This window comes from Gambusia affinis, linkage group LG11 (genome assembly GCF_019740435.1).
Source record: "Gambusia affinis linkage group LG11, SWU_Gaff_1.0, whole genome shotgun sequence".
NCBI classification, from domain to species: domain Eukaryota; kingdom Metazoa; phylum Chordata; class Actinopteri; order Cyprinodontiformes; family Poeciliidae; genus Gambusia; species Gambusia affinis.
This window is the reverse complement of record NC_057878.1, coordinates 16515833-16534825: the sequence shown is the minus strand read 5'-3', so window position 1 is coordinate 16534825 and position 18993 is coordinate 16515833. Positions and strand designations below refer to the sequence as shown.

Below are 18993 nucleotides of genomic sequence, written 5' to 3'. Positions count from 1 at the left end.
TATGAACTGTTTCCCTTGTGAGGGTAATTATTGTCACTCCCTGGCTTTTATGGTATTGCCCTCGTAACTCTTAGCTTACAATAGAAGAGTTGAGCAGGGATTCATCAGTATCCACAGTGATGCAGCCTTAGGCAATAAAATATGGTCTGGAAAATATAACAGGGGAAACTTGGAAAACATGGCTGAAAGATTAGATTGTAAAATGCTTTGACCTGTAACATAAATAGTCTAATCCAAAAAAACTCATACAATCATAAAATTGATTGTTAAATCAGTTTTCTTCATGAAATGTGATATGTTCTTACTTTAACAAAAGTATGAAAGAATTTAGTCAGCCTGTAAATCTCAAACACAGACCTTCCACTAGTGTCCACAAAGATTTAACCAGAAGAAAGCCAGCAAAATAAAAATATCACTGGTATTCCCTGGATCTTGCATTTCTCCTGCAGTAAATACAACATCTTGGATATCTTTTTCGAGGCAAGTACACAACTTCATTCAACAGCACACAATGTTATGTTTTGGGTTGTTCAAAATGCAACAAAGGACAGGTTTATTCTCATTGTTCAGAGAAGTGTAGATGGTGTTGTTTACTGTGAGAGATTTGTGAGTCAAGTACTACACTGTATCAGAAAAAAAAATCAATATTGAATTGGATTATGAGACTTGAGCTGATTCAGCACTGTGTTTGTTGACAAAACAAAAGGTAGGAATTTATGTTAAGGTCTTTACCACAACACAGTGACAAGTTTCTGAGTGCAGAAATATGAATCTATCTACACATTAGTTGCATTTGACAAGATGATGTTCCAATATGTGCTATAATCTTGGCTTCACTAGTTAATAAATAGGTTTAAATATCTGCAAAAGTTAAACTTTTTTCAAATGTTGTCACTTTACAATCACAAACTTCAATTATTAGATGTTATGTGAGAGAGCAACATAAAGTAGTGCATACAGGAGAAGTAAAACATTTTTGAAAGATTCTGACAAATAAAATTGTTTCCTCAGTGTCGTGAACAGAAAAACCCAAGCAACAGATGCTGGTTCACCCTGAAGTCATTTGTTTTGCTAGACAGCAGTAACTTCAGCAATTGAATCCTTCATCACACCATGCATCAACAGGCTGTTAACAGGAGGACACTGTCAGGCATGACAAAACCCACTAAGGCTGTCATCAGCCATCAGTCATCTGGAAACTCACCAGCTTAAAGGTCAACACTTTATAGGTAATTGGGTCATCTACAATCTTTTGAAGGTTAGCAGCAACTGTAACAGGGAAAGAGAGAATATCACTGTCCAAATGAAAACACATGGAGAGTCAAATGTTAATATAATCACCAATCCTTTATGATTCTGAGAAGTTTAAAGGGCAAACATCACATTTTGAAATAGAAGACCTAAAAACTTTAAAAGCATAAAGGCTAAATAAAACATAATCTGCCATTCTGTTGGTTTTTAAGTTTTTAGTATTTTATGCACTTTTCAGAAGTAAATGGAGCCATTTGAGTCATCCCCTCTACAACAGCAAGACACAATATGTCCATAATATATCCAAAAGTATTCATATTATATTATTTTAATATAATGAATAAAAAAGACATTTTAACAGAAATATGTTGAACGGAAAAGCACTTTTTTACAGAGATTGTCAGTGCAAGAAATGTGGGAGAGTTTGTGAAAGTAACTGCAGTTAAGGAGGACAGATTTCTCCTTGCCAATCAAAAGCAGCCCCTCCATTGTACACATTTGGAAACTCAAATTTGAGAAGGAGCAATAATCCAAAGGAGAAAGACACAACACAGTTTATCTCACAACTAGTGTCAATAGCTCAAGCAGAGTCAACTACCACATTATCAAGGTGATCACAATTATTGTTTATGAGCATAGTTAGTTGTTTATGAGCAAGTTAAACAGGTAAGAAAATATTTTTTTTACCAATAATTTGATGTAGCTTCTTGCTTTTTCACTGTCTAAGGAAAATAAAAGGAAAATTTAACTACAAATTACATCTGAGCATTTTAACTTCCTTCCCAATCTTGATATGTATAGCATTATCTTGAAGAAAATTTTTGTATCCTCAAGATAACGTTTAAATCAATTTTTTACCATGGTGAAGCTACATGAACTTATGTGGAAAAAAGCTAATTGTGGAAAGAAAATTTTTAAAATATTACTCCCTTTAATTGTTTTAGTCTCTTTGTTAATACTGCTTATTATAACAGAAATAGTTTTTACAGACGTTTCACAGTGGACTGGCTTCATGAACTGCAGAATAACACAATTCATTGAAGACAAAGAGGTGTGACATTACCAATTAAGACATCGAGCCCATTGACCAGACCGGCTGAGTAAAGCTCCTGGGAGACGCCATCAGCAGTGTCTTGCGAGAGAATAACATGACAAATATTTGGCTTGCATCATTCCACTAGGCAGGTAATTGTGTTACACACAAAATTAGATGCTGCCCACAGCACAGTGATATTGCCTATTACATACATGCATCGATAAGGAGAGAGAGAGAATGCTATTACAAAGAAAAGCGCAATTTAGAAAAATTAATTTAGACTGAGCTCTTACCTCGACCAGGGGAGAACTCAAACCGAATGTCATTTAGCTCCTTTTTGGAGTTCCTGAAAGGGAAGACAGGGGGAGTATGAGCTACTGGGTTGCACCTGGAATGAAACATGACTGGGCAGCTGAAGGTTAGAGAACAAATAGAAGATCAAGTCTGGGTGCACAGATAATAGGATTATAAACTACAGGAGAAAAGGGTTTAGAAACACAAAGCCACATTCTTGAATCAGATGATTCAGTCATATTCTGTTCAGAGCAGAGACAGCTTTACCGTCTGGCAAATCTTTAACCTACTAATCAGGCTTCAGACTAAGTCAACACAGGCTGGTTTTCAGTATTAACATATATCAAGCTTTTACAAAGTTACAATTTCTAAACTGCTTCTATTATTTATTACAGTGTTCCTACAGTTTACCACCTTCTTTAACAAGACAGCAGAGGAAAGTGTTAGATGGTTTCCTCTGACCCCATTCACACTTGGCACTAAAACTCATCCTGAGCAAGATGCTCATGTGATAATAGTGCTAAATACAGGTGTGAAAGCATTGTTGAAGACACTTTTCCCACCTTCAGAGATGATCTGGTATATTTCTACCCACATTAGGTAACTAGTAAAACTAGTTACATTATTCTTTGATCAGATATTGACCTGAGGATAGTAATCTAAAACCCATCGTCCTTTGCTCCTGCAGCTGACTTTTTGGCTGACTTCAGTTGAATATTTAAGTAATACAATATACAAATTAAGCTTATACAGTGCATAGAAACTTGTGCAGAAAATATATCAGTATATTTATTTTATTGATTTGTGAGATTGCTTTCTGGTACAGAGAATATTTTTGCTGTGCATTGTGCTTAACATACATTTTAGTTGAGAAGAGTAAGAAACATGATAGATGAACATGAAAGTCATGCTGGATTGTTTCAGTGATTAAAAACTGTGGCAAATGTAACATTATAGCAACAACTGTCAGTGAAGCCAATAAGAAAACAAAAAGTTATTTTATGTTGATGTATTTGGTTTTCAAAATCTATGGACTATACAGGATCTGGAAATGTTGGCGTCCTGTTTGAATACTCGAGGAACTCCTTATTGCTGTATTATTTTAATCATTTATGGAGTTTTGTAGACCACTCTAATTGCTGCGATAACCATATAGTAAAATGTCCTGTAAATCTGAATGGTCCCCATGTTTACTCATGCATCCCTTTGAACACCAACAAAAGATAAAAGATGCTCAAAACTGTCTGCAAAATGTCAGGGGTTATTTCTGCCTCATTACTGCGTCTATAAACCATCCAATTAAGGTAATCAAGAGTTTGTATCTTGAAGACACTGTTGCAGCAATGAAAGCAATTACCACAAAAATGTATCTCAGACTAATTTCATCCTTGTTGATGTCTGAACAACAATGTTGCATCTTAAGTTCATTGTTGTGTAGATAAATATATTATTAGTCAGCCTTTTACTTGTCGGTGTTAAAATATTGTTTGTGTTATTTAAAAAAACTCAGTAACTTTCTTTTTTATGTTGATTCAGCCTCCAAACCTTTGGAGGACTTTATGTCTCTGTCATTACTCAGTGTACCGCAATATTCACATTCCAGTTGCTAATCTTGTTTTCTCTCGATGTTGGGAGAAAAACAACATCTCTCTCCCAACAGAGAGAGACAAGTTTTCTCTCTTTTTTTATAACAAGGCAGAGGGCTCTGAAATCAAAACATCACGCAGGTGTTCAAACACTCCGTTGGGAGAATGACAATAAAGGTGAGTGATAATCCTGTGAAGTTTTGTCATTACCAATAACATCACAATATGACCTTTTGATAACAATTTTCACACTGAAAAGAGTAATGAATGTAGGTGCTAAAGGAAGACTATCTGGCACAATGACTAAACAAGCTTCATTAGAGAAATGATTACATTTACCATAAAGGCACAACTTCAGAGGAAAAATGGGATGTTGTTGTCAACGAGCAAACTGTGTAGAGCAGGGGACAGATCTCATTCATTTAATTTCAACATAGTGGTACAAATACAAAGGTAGCAGCTGTCTAATTGCCTATTATCTCCATCAACCATGCATCACTGATGCATGTGTGGTATGATGTTGCAAAAAAATGTCAAGCCTTTATACAATATTCCAATAGTAGAACAACGTTTAAAAAAATATATACTTTTCTCTGTGCAGACCAAGTAGTACTGCTGTACGAATCTGAGAAAATGTTTTCATGTTCTGGGAGCCTCTGTTTTATGGGGCAGGCAGGAACTGATTTTGTTGAAAACCAAAGATTAATTTGGTTTCCAGTCCAGTTATGTAAATCACTCTACAAACCCATAAGTCACATTTGTGAGGAACTTTAAACCATAACTCAAGACGCACACAAATGAAGACAGATCTCTAATGAGTTTATTACACGCAGCACTTTATACACAATCTTAGCTCTGATTTACTTTCAATTTATTATGACTGAGCGTGGCTACTTTCATTTTCAGGAAACTGACCTGGCTGTCCAATGCTGGTTGTTGATGAGGCAGCATGTCATGGTGGCTGATGAGGCAGCATGTCATGGTGATCAAAGCTGCTATGATAAATGTTCTGAAACTCTGCAGCCTATATCTGAAATATTTAGGAGCAATGTAAAAAGTAAAACAGACTCTGCACAAGTCACAGGAAAAGAACAGTTCATCCACCAACACTGTTTTATTTTGGTCTGGTGTGTAGGAAGTGCATATAACCTCTGAATGAACACTCCGACATTAATATAAAAAAAGAATGATCCCAGAGTTGGCCTGTATAGGCCAGCACTGTTTCCTGTCACATGCAAACAGAAGAACCAACTGATAAAGATTCACTGATTAGAGTTTTATGGTTGATTTTTCTCAGATTGTGTGAATTCCCTAGGTAGACAATGCAGACCTTTGGAGACTGTAGTTTCCAAACAGCTGCCAACATTTCCAAACTATTCGTGTTTCATGACAAGCAGCACGAATGGATAAATCAGAGCAACTTTAATATAATAATATGAGCCTTCCCATTATCTGTAGAGGCTTCACTCACTGCAAAATGTTATACAAGTAATTTAGGTATTATATTATTCTTAACACAAGTTTATATTTCTTTAGACCAGTAGAACACGTACAGGTGTATAATTTCCATTTATGAGCATGTTCCTTAAGTGTTTGAAAGTATCAAATAGAGAAAAATACATTACTGGTTTGAAATTGCAACTTACTGTTTGTTACACAAAATTGAGTACATGCCACTGATATTCCAACTTGCTGCTAAAACATATTGAAATAGGTAATGATGTCATTTCCAGATCTGGAAATGATTTCTGATTTCGAAGAGAAACTGAATGCAGCACGAACAGCTAACAGTCTCCATAAACATAAAATTTCCACTTTCTTTTCTCCCCTCTGAGTTCATGTTTGAACAGTGGTGAAAGTAATTTAGCTATGAGTCTTCTTCATTGAAATTGAGAAGTTGCACTTTAGTGGGCACCTCCTTGTGCTTAGGTATACTGCATTACCTGACCAGAAAAATGTCAGATCTCTGAGATTCTGTTCAATAAACTAGCAATTTTTATGTTCTAATTATACAAACAATATTGAGCACAATGACAAGAGGGCAACACACACAGACAAACACAGTTAAGAAGAGCAGAAAAAAATGTAGTTCAGCTAATCAAATCTTTAAGACAGTCCAATGTTTTAAATATTTGAAGGAACTACATACAATTTATCACTCTTATAGTTACAATTAACAGATTTATTATTTAATATCTACATCTCTCATAAAATTCTAAATAGTCTTGGCCCAGTTTTACAGAGCCCCAAATTAATTTTTTTAGATTTCTTGCTCCATCACATAGATTCAACTTTATCCTGTTAAAACGGTAAATGGAGCTCATAAAATTATCCTTTAAGTAAATTCATGGAAAGCAATTACTTTCTTGTCAATTTGTGTGCAGCCTGGGATGTATGCGCAGAAGATTAAAGTTTATGAATATAGTTTTTACAGAAACAACACGAATTCGGTCATTTAATGCTTATCCTTTTATGAAATCCTCAAGCTATTTTTTTTAAAAACCGTTTGGGATTCACTTTTTGAAAATATACATTCTTAAAATTACATTTTTATTATCAGACTTTATCAGAATTATGAATCACCACCTTTTTTTGCAACCATGGGGAAGCCCTGTGGGATCCAGTCAGAGAAAGGACTTTACTTGCTCCACAGGTTTTTTTTTCTTTTGCTGTCTTTCAGTGTATCAGCGTACATCATCTACTGAAATATTTTTTAAGCATTTACAATTTTAGCTACACAAAAAGGTCTAATTTAGATTGCTGTCTTTTATTGTAACATAACGTAATATTCGTCTAGACAAATGTGTATTTCTCTGGTGTTATTAATCTAAAACAGAAGAATATTATCTTAAAAGGTTGACAATCACATAATGGGAATTATGTTATGTCATTAGACTTTCCCATTTCCATTTACAACAAAAGTGGTTGCGCACACGTTATAGAAATATTTATAGCAGACACTAGCTATGTTAAATTAATATAGCTTGTCAAATACTATGAAGAGATTAAATGCATTTCGCTATGATTCTGTCTGTTGTATTGATTATCTATATATATATATATGAGTACTATTGGACAAAATCTTTGTACATTACAGAGCTGAAGGACAGAGAGCCAAACACATCAAAGCCCTTCTTATTGAAGTCCTGACTACTCTGCAGTAAACAGTTCACTGCCACCTGTTGTTTTTGGACCTATGTTTTGTTCTTGACACCTGAGGGGGGCCTCCAGATGTCTGCATGAGCAAATCAGCACTCAGCAACCACCCCACCAGGGAGCCACAGACTCTGAACTACCAAAAAAAAAAACTATAAATGGTTGTCGATTTCTGCACATCTTAATCCAGTTCTATTTTACATCTCTAACATTTTCGAATCAACAGAGTAATAGAAAGCACACTAATATGATGAAAAGCTCAATCTCATTTTGACTTTCAGTGCTATCTCTTTCAAATTCAGCTAATAAATTTTGTCATTTGACAATAGCCGAGTATCCGGAGTTTGACACCTTGAGGACTGGAGGTGTCAAACTCCAGTCCTCAAGGGCTGGTGTCTTGCAGTTTTTAGATGTGCCACAGGCACAAAACACTTGAATGAAATGACTTAATTACCTCCTCCTTGTTAAGACAAGTTCTCCGGAGCCTTGCTAATGACCTAATTATTCTACTCAGGTATGGTGCAGCAGAGGCACATCTAAAAGTTGCAGGACACTGGCCCTTGATGACTGGAGTTTGACAACCCCTGATCTAGATTGATATTTTTAGCTGAACAACAAGACTTCACTTCTTCATGTCACTGTGTTTCTTAACAATTAAGTCTTTGAAAAAAGATGGTGGCAGAAGAAGCCACCAAAAGCTGCAGGTAAAACCAAGTGATCTGTACAGATTACTTCAGGCAAAGAACAACCGATTTATCTGTAGCCTTCTTGCTCCAGTTGAAATAAAGAAATAATAGCGCCTTTATCTAAATCACCTTGAAAAATTACATCCCAAAGCTTTTCACATTTTAGAATTCGAAAGCAATTATTTTCCTTTCACTTCACAATTCAACACCACTTCAGGTTAGCCAGTCACTTAAATCCCCTATAACATATATTAAAGCTTTTATGTAAAAATTACAAAATTTAAAAAAAGATAAGAGGAGTGAATACTTTTGGAAGATACTAAATGTTTTTTGGTATGTGAGTAATGTAGGAAACTATATCCAACCTTACCGTAGCCGCAGTACCATGTTCACAGCACCTTGAATGAAGGGTGTATTCTCATATGGTTCCACCTGCATCGAAAATACCTGGAAATGAGTCAGCTTACTCGATTTCATGCAGTTCCAACACAGACAAAAAATATTATGCCCTGCAGTGAAAAAGGAGCATGTAATCAGAATAAATCCAAAGTGTGTGCAGAGCTGAATCTATAATGCATCGCATGATTGAATCCCTTTATCTAATCTGTAGGGAAAGTTGGGAAAGTAAGAGGAAAAGCAAAGGAACAATAAATAAAGGTGTAATATATTATTAGTCTATATAATTACAATTATTATATTGCTATAATATAGGTCTTTTATGTGAGAAAGAGTTGATAATTTGAGTAAAAAATGTCTTCTCAGATTATTTCTAAGTGGGACATAAGACAACCCCAAAAATGCTCTGGTTCACTTTCACAATGACAATAGATTTCTGAAAATGAGCTACAATGGCAGTAAGTCTTGAGAGTAGATACATCTATCCACTGAGCTGGCACTGTCAGGCAGGCAGCCATTTACTGTGAGTTATTACTGCTGAGAGCATCCATCCTGGAGACAGACACTCTCACATTTACACATACACGCACACACACATATAGCGCCAGCTGCACATGTACATTACCCACACACAGACAATCATTGCAGCATCAAGGTCATTGAATCATGACAAATTAGTGCTGCTTCTGCAGAATCCCTCACCTGGGGATGCTGCACAGACAAGCCTTCTACAGGGACATTGTTGGCATCTTCCTCATTCTAGGAGGAAGAAATCGAGAGGCATGATTGCGCAAATTATAAATTTTAAAATTATCTTGGAAGAAAAACAGAAAAGAACGGATAAAATAAAAAAAACATTGGCTGACTTTAATACATTGTCACAAAAAATATAATATGCACTAAATTTGAGTAAAATAGTGCTAAACTTGTGATTTCTACAAATCATTTTGAAATTATTGCATTTTATTTGGTTTTTTAATTATTATGCAGCCAGACCTGTACATTCAATTATTTACCTAATTGCTTCTTCATCAGAAAAGTGTATAAATATTGTAAACGTTAATACTCTTCCTTAAATAATAAATGAGATGAGAATCTAACTTACGTCTTTGGCCTCATATTTGACCCTTCGTGACTGGAAAAAAGAAAATTTACACATTCATCTGTGTAACTAATAATCTTAATAACAGAGTGATAAAATAATCAATTTCAGACACTTCATTCATTTTTTATATATTTTTACATTTCATTCACATGTTCAAATCTGCTTCTCAACTCTTTAAATGCAATCTACCAGAGACAACCAAGAAAATGTAATTGATATTCTATCAGCAGTAATTTATTTTTTAAATCATTACAAATGTTACTTATTGTATAATAAGTAACATTTGTTTTCCATATCATATTTATCAAAGGGGTATTTGATCAATACACTTCACTTTCTCCTTCCTCCACTTCTTGCAATGATCTTCCAGATCATTACAGTGAACTTTATACAACCCTCTAAGGTCTACAAAACTAACTGATCAAGGAGGGGAGGAATGAGCACTGTCAAAAACAGAGGGGGAGGATTCATGCTGGTTTATGCTTCACATAAAACACCTGAGTAACCCTGAATATTTTACAACAACTGTGTTAAAGCAGTAAATCTGTCTTGTTTATGAAAAAATACAATGTATTTGTAATGCCTCACTTACCCTGCCCTGATTCACCGCTGCTTTACCCTCCTCACTGCCCTCGTCCAGTTCGTCGTCGCTCCACTCCCAGTCCCCATCTATTGTCTTGTGCAGGTGGCCACTGGAGCCTGGGACTCTCCTCACCTTCACCAGCATGACAAAGATTAATGTTACATGTGTCTTGTGTTTTTTGTTTCTTTGTTTTTTATTTGAGCCCACAATCACACTTTGATTTACTTATAATGTATTTTACTTAAACTTGTACGTCTGCGAAAGTATTTATGCCTCGTTAACCTTTATCACAAACTTATATGTTGCAGGGATTTTCTATGTTAAATTAACAAGTAGAGCATGTGAAGCAGATTGAGAGTGATGAATGATTTACAAATAAAAACAATTGAACACATTTCTCCTTGTTTACAGCGGCAAGTCTTTGGGAAACGGCACATCTGGAAAGTATTCATGGAACTTCACTTTTTTCAGAATTTTGTTCTTGGTTTTCTATTTTTTAATAAATTTGTAAAAATCTCAAACTTTTTTTACATCGTCATAGTGAAGTATTTATGTGCGTAAATACACATAAATAATACATATAAGGATTAATTTAATACAATTTGGAATGACGTTGCAACTTAACAAATGTAGAACAAGTGAATAACTGTGAATACTTTCCATATTAACTGTATATCTGTCTCAGCTTTGCACAACTAGTGATTGAACATTTGCGTCAATTCTACGTTCTAACATGCATGTGAACATCATTTTTTAAGTCAGAAATTTTAATTGGATTTAGGCATCAACTTTGAATAGACCAGTGTAACACATGAATAGATATGTTTTGTTCAAAATCTGTACGTTTACCGTCATTCACAACGGTACACAACATTCACTACCACTACATTTTGCATGAATGTCTAAAAAATTATTTAGGAGTCATTTTGTTGTCGTTTTTGTGCCACTCTTCCATAAAGGTCAGATTTGTGGAGTGCACAAGTGATAGTTTGTTCCATCAACAGTTTTTCCTGCCCCGAGCTGTGGATCTCTGCAGCTGTTCCTGAATTATTAGCTGCCTTTTGGTGGCCACTCTTAATAATGCTCACAAGCCAGGTCTGTTAGTTTAAATTATTGTATTAGTAGGTTTGCAGTTGCACCATATTTTTCTGTTCAGATTTGAAAACCACACACTATTTATAGCAATTTACTTATAAAGTTTATGTTTATTATTATTACTGATCTATGACAGCAAAAAAACTTGAAATTAAGTAGGTTGCTGTTTATGATTGTAACAAAAATGTTCATGGGGTATGAATAGCTTTGCAAAGTCACTCTATGTAAAGCTGTTTCATCAAACATTACAGAGCTTAATGTGAAAATTAGCTATTCAAAGTCACACTAAATGGCCCCCAAATTGGGACAGTTTGTAAGTCTGAGATGAGCTCAGCTCCAAAGTATTACAGAGGAGACGACACAGATCTGACACAGATCTGTGAGCAGCCAGCACCATAAATTCCCCTTGGCTTTAGTCGAGGTCAGAGTTAAAGCAGCACTACCCTTCCAGCTGGTGTCAGGTTTACCTTCTAAATCTGACTGAGAACAAAGGCTCTCCCAGTTCTGCGCGGGGTGCTTTAGCAAAACAGACAGATCGATTCAGCTAGAAGCCAAACCAGCTCAAGCAACAGGCAGATTTGGATGTTTTTAGAGGCTACAACTTCTCCATGTTCTGTATTAATAGCTCTCCTTTAAATCACCCTTTAGAAAACATCATTACAGAGTTCAATAACTTTTTGATCATCATGTGTCCACTGGACCATAAAATTAAGCTCAGTATAAACCTGTTTTCTGTTTGGTGAGTGTGTTTATTGCATGTGCTAAATCAATAATTCAAACCCACATTGGTTGCAACACATTGACAACAGATCTACCAAGGTATTTTGAAGTATTTATTGTGTGTATTAGATCGCCATCTGCTGGTAATTCTGGCTCTTCAACTCAAAACTACCTACCTTAGTTGAACATAATCTTCCTTTTTTTAATCAGTCAAATTTAATATGCAACAAATACTTGCTTTGTTCTACCTACATTATCCAATATTTCCACAAATTTAAGTTTTTTTTATTTTTATAGTTTTCATTCCATCTGTTAGATACCATCTGTGATTACTTTCCTGATGAAAGAATCTGCCATCTCTGTCTCATTCCCTTGTAAAGTGAGAAGGTGAACCTGGTATGCATTTCCAGCCCTTTTATTTTAAACTCTATCAGTATTTATTTCTTAGATATGTCAATATTTTTACCATGACTACCACATTTCACACAAAGCAAAAAAGAAAAGAAAAACTGAATGCCAAGCAACAAGGGTTGCAATAGGTCAGTGGGAAAATGCTGCAGATCAAGAAGGTCAAGAGACTTAAGGAGGCTCTTGAGGAGCTGAACAGTGAGGTTTGGGAGCAGCTAAGGTCACAATATCCTGAGGTGGCTGTGTTTCTGCAGTACTGCTTGTGTCTGCAGGCTTTGGATAATGTTGCTGAGCTTAAAATGTAGTAGACTCTGTAGGTCAAATCCGTGCAAAATAGCAAGGGCATCAGCTCTGCTGCAAATTTTCTACAGCCAAAGTAATCATTGACCTTATTTCAACTGTGTATTTCATGCTGTACATTTTTACAACATTGAGGAAAGGTTTTAAATTACATCCTTTTCAGCCTAATCTCTCATAAGTAATTTTTGAAAATTTTCACCATAGCTTTTAACAATTATTATTCCAGACTGTTCTGGGTATTAACATTTTTCTCTTTTTTACTCACAATTTATCCAGTCCATGGAACTGACTGTGTGTATTGTCATGCAGTGTATACTTAAACAATGAGAACGACTCAAAAACAAAAGAAGAAGTGAATAAATTGAACAGCAGATGAACAGTATATTAAAGTCATGTTTTTAGAAAATAGGAACATGTTTCACAGAAAACCTGACACAGGACATGCATCATGCTTCAGTTTATCAGTCTAGTGCAGAGGTCCTTAACCTTGTTCCTGCAGAACTTGATTGAATTCAGAAGAAGTAATGCAGTCCTTTCAGTCAAGTTAGCCGGAGAGAGTGCACATCTAAAACACGCAGGAAACTGAGAGCCACATGTGGACGCCAAAGATCCCAGCTATATATGTTCTGCATCTTTGGCAGGTTTCATACTCAAATTAAGAAAGGGGAACCAAGCCCGGGTTTTCAACAGATTGTGAAAAAGAAAGTGCTTAAAGAGCAAATTTAAAATTTAGTTTTGCAATGTTGTGTTTTACATCTAGACAAACCGGCGGATTATCACAAGAGTTTAAAGTATTTTTTATATTTGCATTATTCATAGACCGGACTGAAATGATTTGTATAACAAATTTATTTTACTGGATATGTCAAAAAATGTGAAAACAAAGCAGCCAAATCCAACAGAAAACTTTAAAAAGACCTTTATAAACCCATACTATCAATAGTAAAGCGATAGTTTAAAATGATTCAGAAGCACAATTCTGCTAGAAAGTTATAAACAGCCAATACATATAACAAATAGTTCTAATTTTATCTTCATTTAGAATAAATCCTAATTAGTTGGCCACAGAGGCTGAATTGTATACCTATTTCATGAGGGACCAAAGAAGACTTTCAATCCTAAACCAAGTCCAGTTGCAAAAATCTTATACAGATTTATGCAAGTGCTGTTTTAAATATCTTTGTTTCTTTCGAATTGAGTGGTTTACCACTTCCCAGTGGTAAGCCAATGATTGGTTATCAGGAAATGGGGATAAGAGACGGTGTGGTGCCATTTGGAATCTTCCTTTATTTATAGATGTTAAAGTAAACTCAACTTTCTAGATTTTTACACAGATATATTTTTCTGTCAGACAGCCACTACAACCAGCAAAAACTTTCAATGTTTAGTTCTCACTACATGTTTTATACAGGAAGATCTCCACCTCCTATTTTCATTTCCTGTTAAGATATTTATTGGCTTCCTTTTAAATGGTCATCAAAGTTAAGGATAGAAATTATTTAAAGATGCATTAAATACCATTAACATAAACCACTATGTCAAACCAGCCGTTAGGTTCAGCCTCCAGGTCCAAGTAATCTTAATTTATAGAAATTACTATAAACATTACCTAATGATCATCTTTAAAGGAGCGACATTATGCATTTTCCAGACAGATGGAGTCATTTTGTACCAAAATCAAGTAACTTTGTTACCTTCAGTTGTTGTATATTATATATCAAAAACAACTTAAAAGAAGTTTGACTTTATATTGTAGTTGTGTATGACATCTAAAAATTGCCCACTGTCCCTTTAAGAATCTCCGACTCTTTACGACACTGTCTTCAGCATGTCATCACAACAATGCTTCTTTTATGCCATTTATAAGCAGGAGCCTTGTGGAATAGCATAGGTGATGCTATGCTTTAAGCATCACCTAAAGCATAGGTGATGCTTTATAAGAGCAAGTGGTTAGGCACAACAAAATGTCTGCCACATGAAATTTAAGAATTTCTCAAACATGAATGAAAGAATCAAAGTAACAATCCAGGTATGTTTTTGATGAGGGAATCACATATGGCTTGATATAAAGCTAAAAAAAAAGTCAGTCTTACATAATATTCCGACCCCTTTAAATAGAGCCTCAGTCCAAAATTCCAGAATTATTCTTTTAAGACATCTGAAAACTTATGTAGACATTAAGGGACTTGCTAAAATAAGCTTTTACTTTTCCCAATTATGCATTCTGAAAAAGTATTTTTGTTATAATGTTATAGTACAATAATACTCTCCAAATTCACAATGCTGAAGCTCGTTTTACTTCTGATTTTACATAACTGGAAGACAGCAAATTAGTAACGCATGTTGTCAGGGTTTGTTATAGAACTCCTGAATGACAGAGCAGCCTGTACCCTTTCCCTCTGATTTTGGGAAAGGGTACAGGCTGCACAGTTTGTGCGTAATTATAACGTCATGAACATTAATGCCTGTCCTCTCTACTATGCCCTCTATTTAGACTGAACCGTGTCAGTGAATTTCCACCCCTCCACTCAGCCACCCCATCCCTCTGATCCTGCCTCAGACCTGGGCATCAGGGGATTATTATGTAAAGCTAACATCAGCTGTGCCTGAAAAACTGTACTTCCTCCCTGTTCGCCATAACAGTTTTGCTAACTTATGTTAACAATCCATTTATCCAGGTTTGTCTTGACATATGCAGGAAGCTGCTCTTAACGTCATACTAACACACGGCCAGTGGATCTGCACAGCATGACTCTTATGCGACTGAGGCCCATATTTTTTTTTTGTCTATACAAAGGGGTAAAAGTTGTTGGAGGTATTAAAGGAAGACAGATTATGTTGACTGTAAATTCAACATCCTGGATTGAAAGCAGTCCATCCATCCACAAGATTTTTTTTTTATGTTTAACCAATAACTATGTTATTGCAAAGGGCAAAAAATTACATAAACATACCTTCTTTGCTCTTTGAGATATCTTTGGTGCACGACTCAAAAGCTTTTCAACAAGATATTCTCTGTTCTGCAGAAGAAAATGAACAAAGTAAAGAAAAATTTAAATCAACAAAGTTGAACAATGCCATGCAAACAAAAATGGCTTGTAATTTGAACAAGGTCCTTCCCATACTCACAAACATTGGAGGCGCCATAAAAACGTAAATCAGTAAGACTTAAAGACAAATACTTTGAAAGCATATTTTTAAAAGCCCAAAACAATCAATCTGAAAAGTACTGTAGGTGTATATTTAGCAATGACTTGAAACATATTTTTTATCCTGTAGATCTGAAAAATACCCAAACAGCTGCCGCAAAAGGAAAAGAAAGACCCTGCCGAGATTCTATCTGTGAGACGATGCTGATAATCACTGCCCTATCATGCTGCCAACTCTGCAAATTATCTACAGTTCTAATATTAATCAGCTTCTGTGCAACAGAGCTGGTCACATGACCCATCCCATGGGATGGGAGCTCATAGTTTAAAAAATGCAAATGTAACTTAACAACAATGGCAGGCCTTTTGGTGGTGGCAAGCATCCTTAAAATCATGTTTCTTATTTATTGGTTTTGCACAAGTTTAGTTTGCATACAAATGTTGTCTATTAAAACAATGCTTAGTTAAAAACATAATATAGTAATTTAAAAAGAGGAGAATCCCCCCAAAAAATTTATATTTACCCAAAGTGCACTTATTTTGTTAGTTCAATACAAAAAACTGAAACTATTATATTAAACAGATTTATTACTCAGAGTAATATTTGAATTTTCAATCTTGGGATTTTCTGAGATACAGAATTTGGGGCTTTCATTTCCTGTATGCTGTAATCATCAAAAAATATTACAAATGATTTATTAAAATACAAAACTCTGAGCAAATAATCTATACAAATTTCAGATTTGGAAATTAATTAAATTCTGATGATTTTCTAGTTTTGTTGTCTTACCAAAACAAAATCAGTGACATGACTGAATCTATGGTAATCTAAAAATGGTCTGTTTTACATAAAAAGTCAGCTCCACCTCAATATCTGAATTTGTTATGACTCATAAATTTTAATAGTGTGTTGTGTGTGAATGAAAATAACCTATAGAATCCACTATGGCTTCAACTCATCAAATGTTAATAAAACCAAACAAAAACAGTGCAGCAAATATTTGAGATTAAAGAAATACCTTTGCCTTTTGGATGAATTTACACTTCAAAAGCTCAGATGCTGTAGGCCTACAGACAAAACAAAATGAAAATGCCATTGGAAAAAAATATAACAAAAAAAGAGTCAAGCTCAAATAATCAAACACGTGCAGAAAAAGTTCTCTAGATATGGGATACAAATGCTACAGTAACAAACACACACATCAAGCAAAAACTGAAGAACCTCTGATAGGTTAACAAAGGGGAAAAACAAGAGTCATGATTATGCCTGTACAAAACTGGAGGAATGTCTAAAAGTTTAAAAAAATCAAGTCCTTATTATTTAGTGAGTATAGAGCTTCAGCGCTATACTCATCCATATGTTGTGGAACCAACCTTTTAGCAGGGTCTTTCTGAAGGCACGTAGTTATAAGCTTTCGAAATGATTTTCCATATTTTTTTAGCATTTCCTTGTCCTCAACACCCATCTCCAGAGTGGGCGGATCATTCTGTAGGGTAAGCATTAAAACCTGAAAGCACAAACAACACAAACAGTCAAAAAACACCCAGACATCCAAGCATGGGGGTGGAGGGAAAGGAAGGAAAATAAAGGAGGCAAACACATGATGTCTTTTTAGATGTTTGGATTTTAAGAAGGAAAATTACAATGTCAATGACTTATTTCAATTGCCTGAGCTTTCTCAATACAGCTAGGCTTGACTTGGATTATATGTTACTGAATATGAATTTGAGCATAATACTGGGTGCCATTGGACTGATTTGGACATAAATTAGACCAGAAAGTATTGCAAAGTTTCTTGTGATGGCATTTCTATCTGAATGACTCATTGCAAATAATTTATTTAAGATTTTTTTTTTGTCCTTCATACTTACCTTCATTGGAGGGTATCGGTGATAGGGTGCAGAACCTGTTGCTAACTCTATCGCTGTAATTCCAAAACTCCATATATCTGCTTTGAAATCATAGCCTCGAACCTGCAGAGATGGAGTTATAAAAGACAAGACTTACTTATGCAAGGCTCAGAGGATTTATGTTTAGTGATAAGCATAACTAATGTAGAAGACAATGAAAACATCTGGAGCTTACACCATTCTCTATATTCACTGGAATCCCAAGTAAAATTATGTAGAATGGCTTTAAGTGAATGTTGTTGCATAATCTTACACTAAAAAGATTCTTAACTACATCAGCATGTTCATCTGAACCAGTAACAATTTCTATTAAAAAATAAATGCAACTAAAACATTTTAATTTATAAAAAAATGTTTATGCTGATCATACACTTTGCATCTGTTATTTAATTATTTAGATTTTCACTTTTTTTTCATTTTGAGTAATAACCAGTACTTTTTTATCTAATTTACTTTTGTTTCACTGAAAAACTTAAACATTGACTTAATAAGTGTCTATGGTCTCTGATATCTCTAAATGTATGTTTAACAAGTTAGAAAATGGCTATAATAAGGATGATGATTGTATAAATCTGTATCTGCAAACAGAGGAATAATTGAAAAGTACAAAAGACTTACTTGTTCCATCACCTCTGGAGCCATCCAGCACGGTGTCCCAACAAAAGTCTTTCTAACTTTGTGCCTCGTCATGTCGCCCCCTGCAGCTAAAAATGCGCTTACACCAAAATCTGTAGTAACAAAACATAATCATAGTGGTTACCATCATACAAATTTGAGACTGTTCAATAAAATGTCTTTTCTTTGCCTGTTTGCTGGACTTTGACAGTGTTGAGGTGTACAGTCTAGCAAAGGAAGTAGTCCTAAATATTCTCAATGGACTTAAATATTCATCTCTGAGTTCAAACATCTTCCGTTAAAAGAGAACTGCATGAAGACAAATAAAATCCCAATTTTTGATTGTTTTAGACTCTCACATAGTCAATTAGGTGTTTATTGTTCACTGTCAATAAAAATTTGCTCTGTGTGACACTTGGTTAGCCTTTAGTGCTACACTGAGAGACAGTGGAATTGTTTATCACAAATCAAGTCCAGAGAGCATTGTTCCTTCATGTATGGAATATTACCAGAAACAGGAACATCCTTTCACAAAGCAATGCTGAAAAACCTGCCTTCACTTTTCCCACCTTCAGGATGAGTAACTGCAATACCACTTCAACTGGGTCAAAACTTTTCCACTTGGGATTTTAAAACCGGTCCTACATTACCAATGGTTACAGGTCCAGGATGTGACGTCCCAAATAGTGAAAAAAGCATATA

At 35.1% G+C, this 18993-nt stretch overlaps 1 protein-coding gene across 2 annotated transcripts in view; it reads right to left on the bottom strand.

Moving 5' to 3' along the window:
- The window catches only part of stk39 (serine threonine kinase 39), a 28413-nt gene that overhangs the window by 4145 nt on the left and 5275 nt on the right, over positions 1-18993 (bottom strand). Inside the window, exons 6-17 of one of the 2 annotated variants that reach the window (XM_044132022.1) lie at positions 18295-18404; positions 17638-17739; positions 17140-17273; positions 16785-16833; positions 15571-15636; positions 10103-10225; positions 9511-9540; positions 9108-9164; positions 8380-8456; positions 2581-2633; positions 2315-2383; positions 1205-1269 (exon numbers count right to left, since the gene is read on the bottom strand). In XM_044132022.1, coding sequence (XP_043987957.1) covers positions 1205-1269; positions 2315-2383; positions 2581-2633; positions 8380-8456; positions 9108-9164; positions 9511-9540; positions 10103-10225; positions 15571-15636; positions 16785-16833; positions 17140-17273; positions 17638-17739; positions 18295-18404 — 935 coding nt within the window. The remainder of the gene's footprint in view (positions 1-1204; positions 1270-2314; positions 2384-2580; positions 2634-8379; positions 8457-9107; positions 9165-9510; positions 9541-10102; positions 10226-15570; positions 15637-16784; positions 16834-17139; positions 17274-17637; positions 17740-18294; positions 18405-18993) is intronic. The other variant, XM_044132023.1, reaches the window with a different exon arrangement.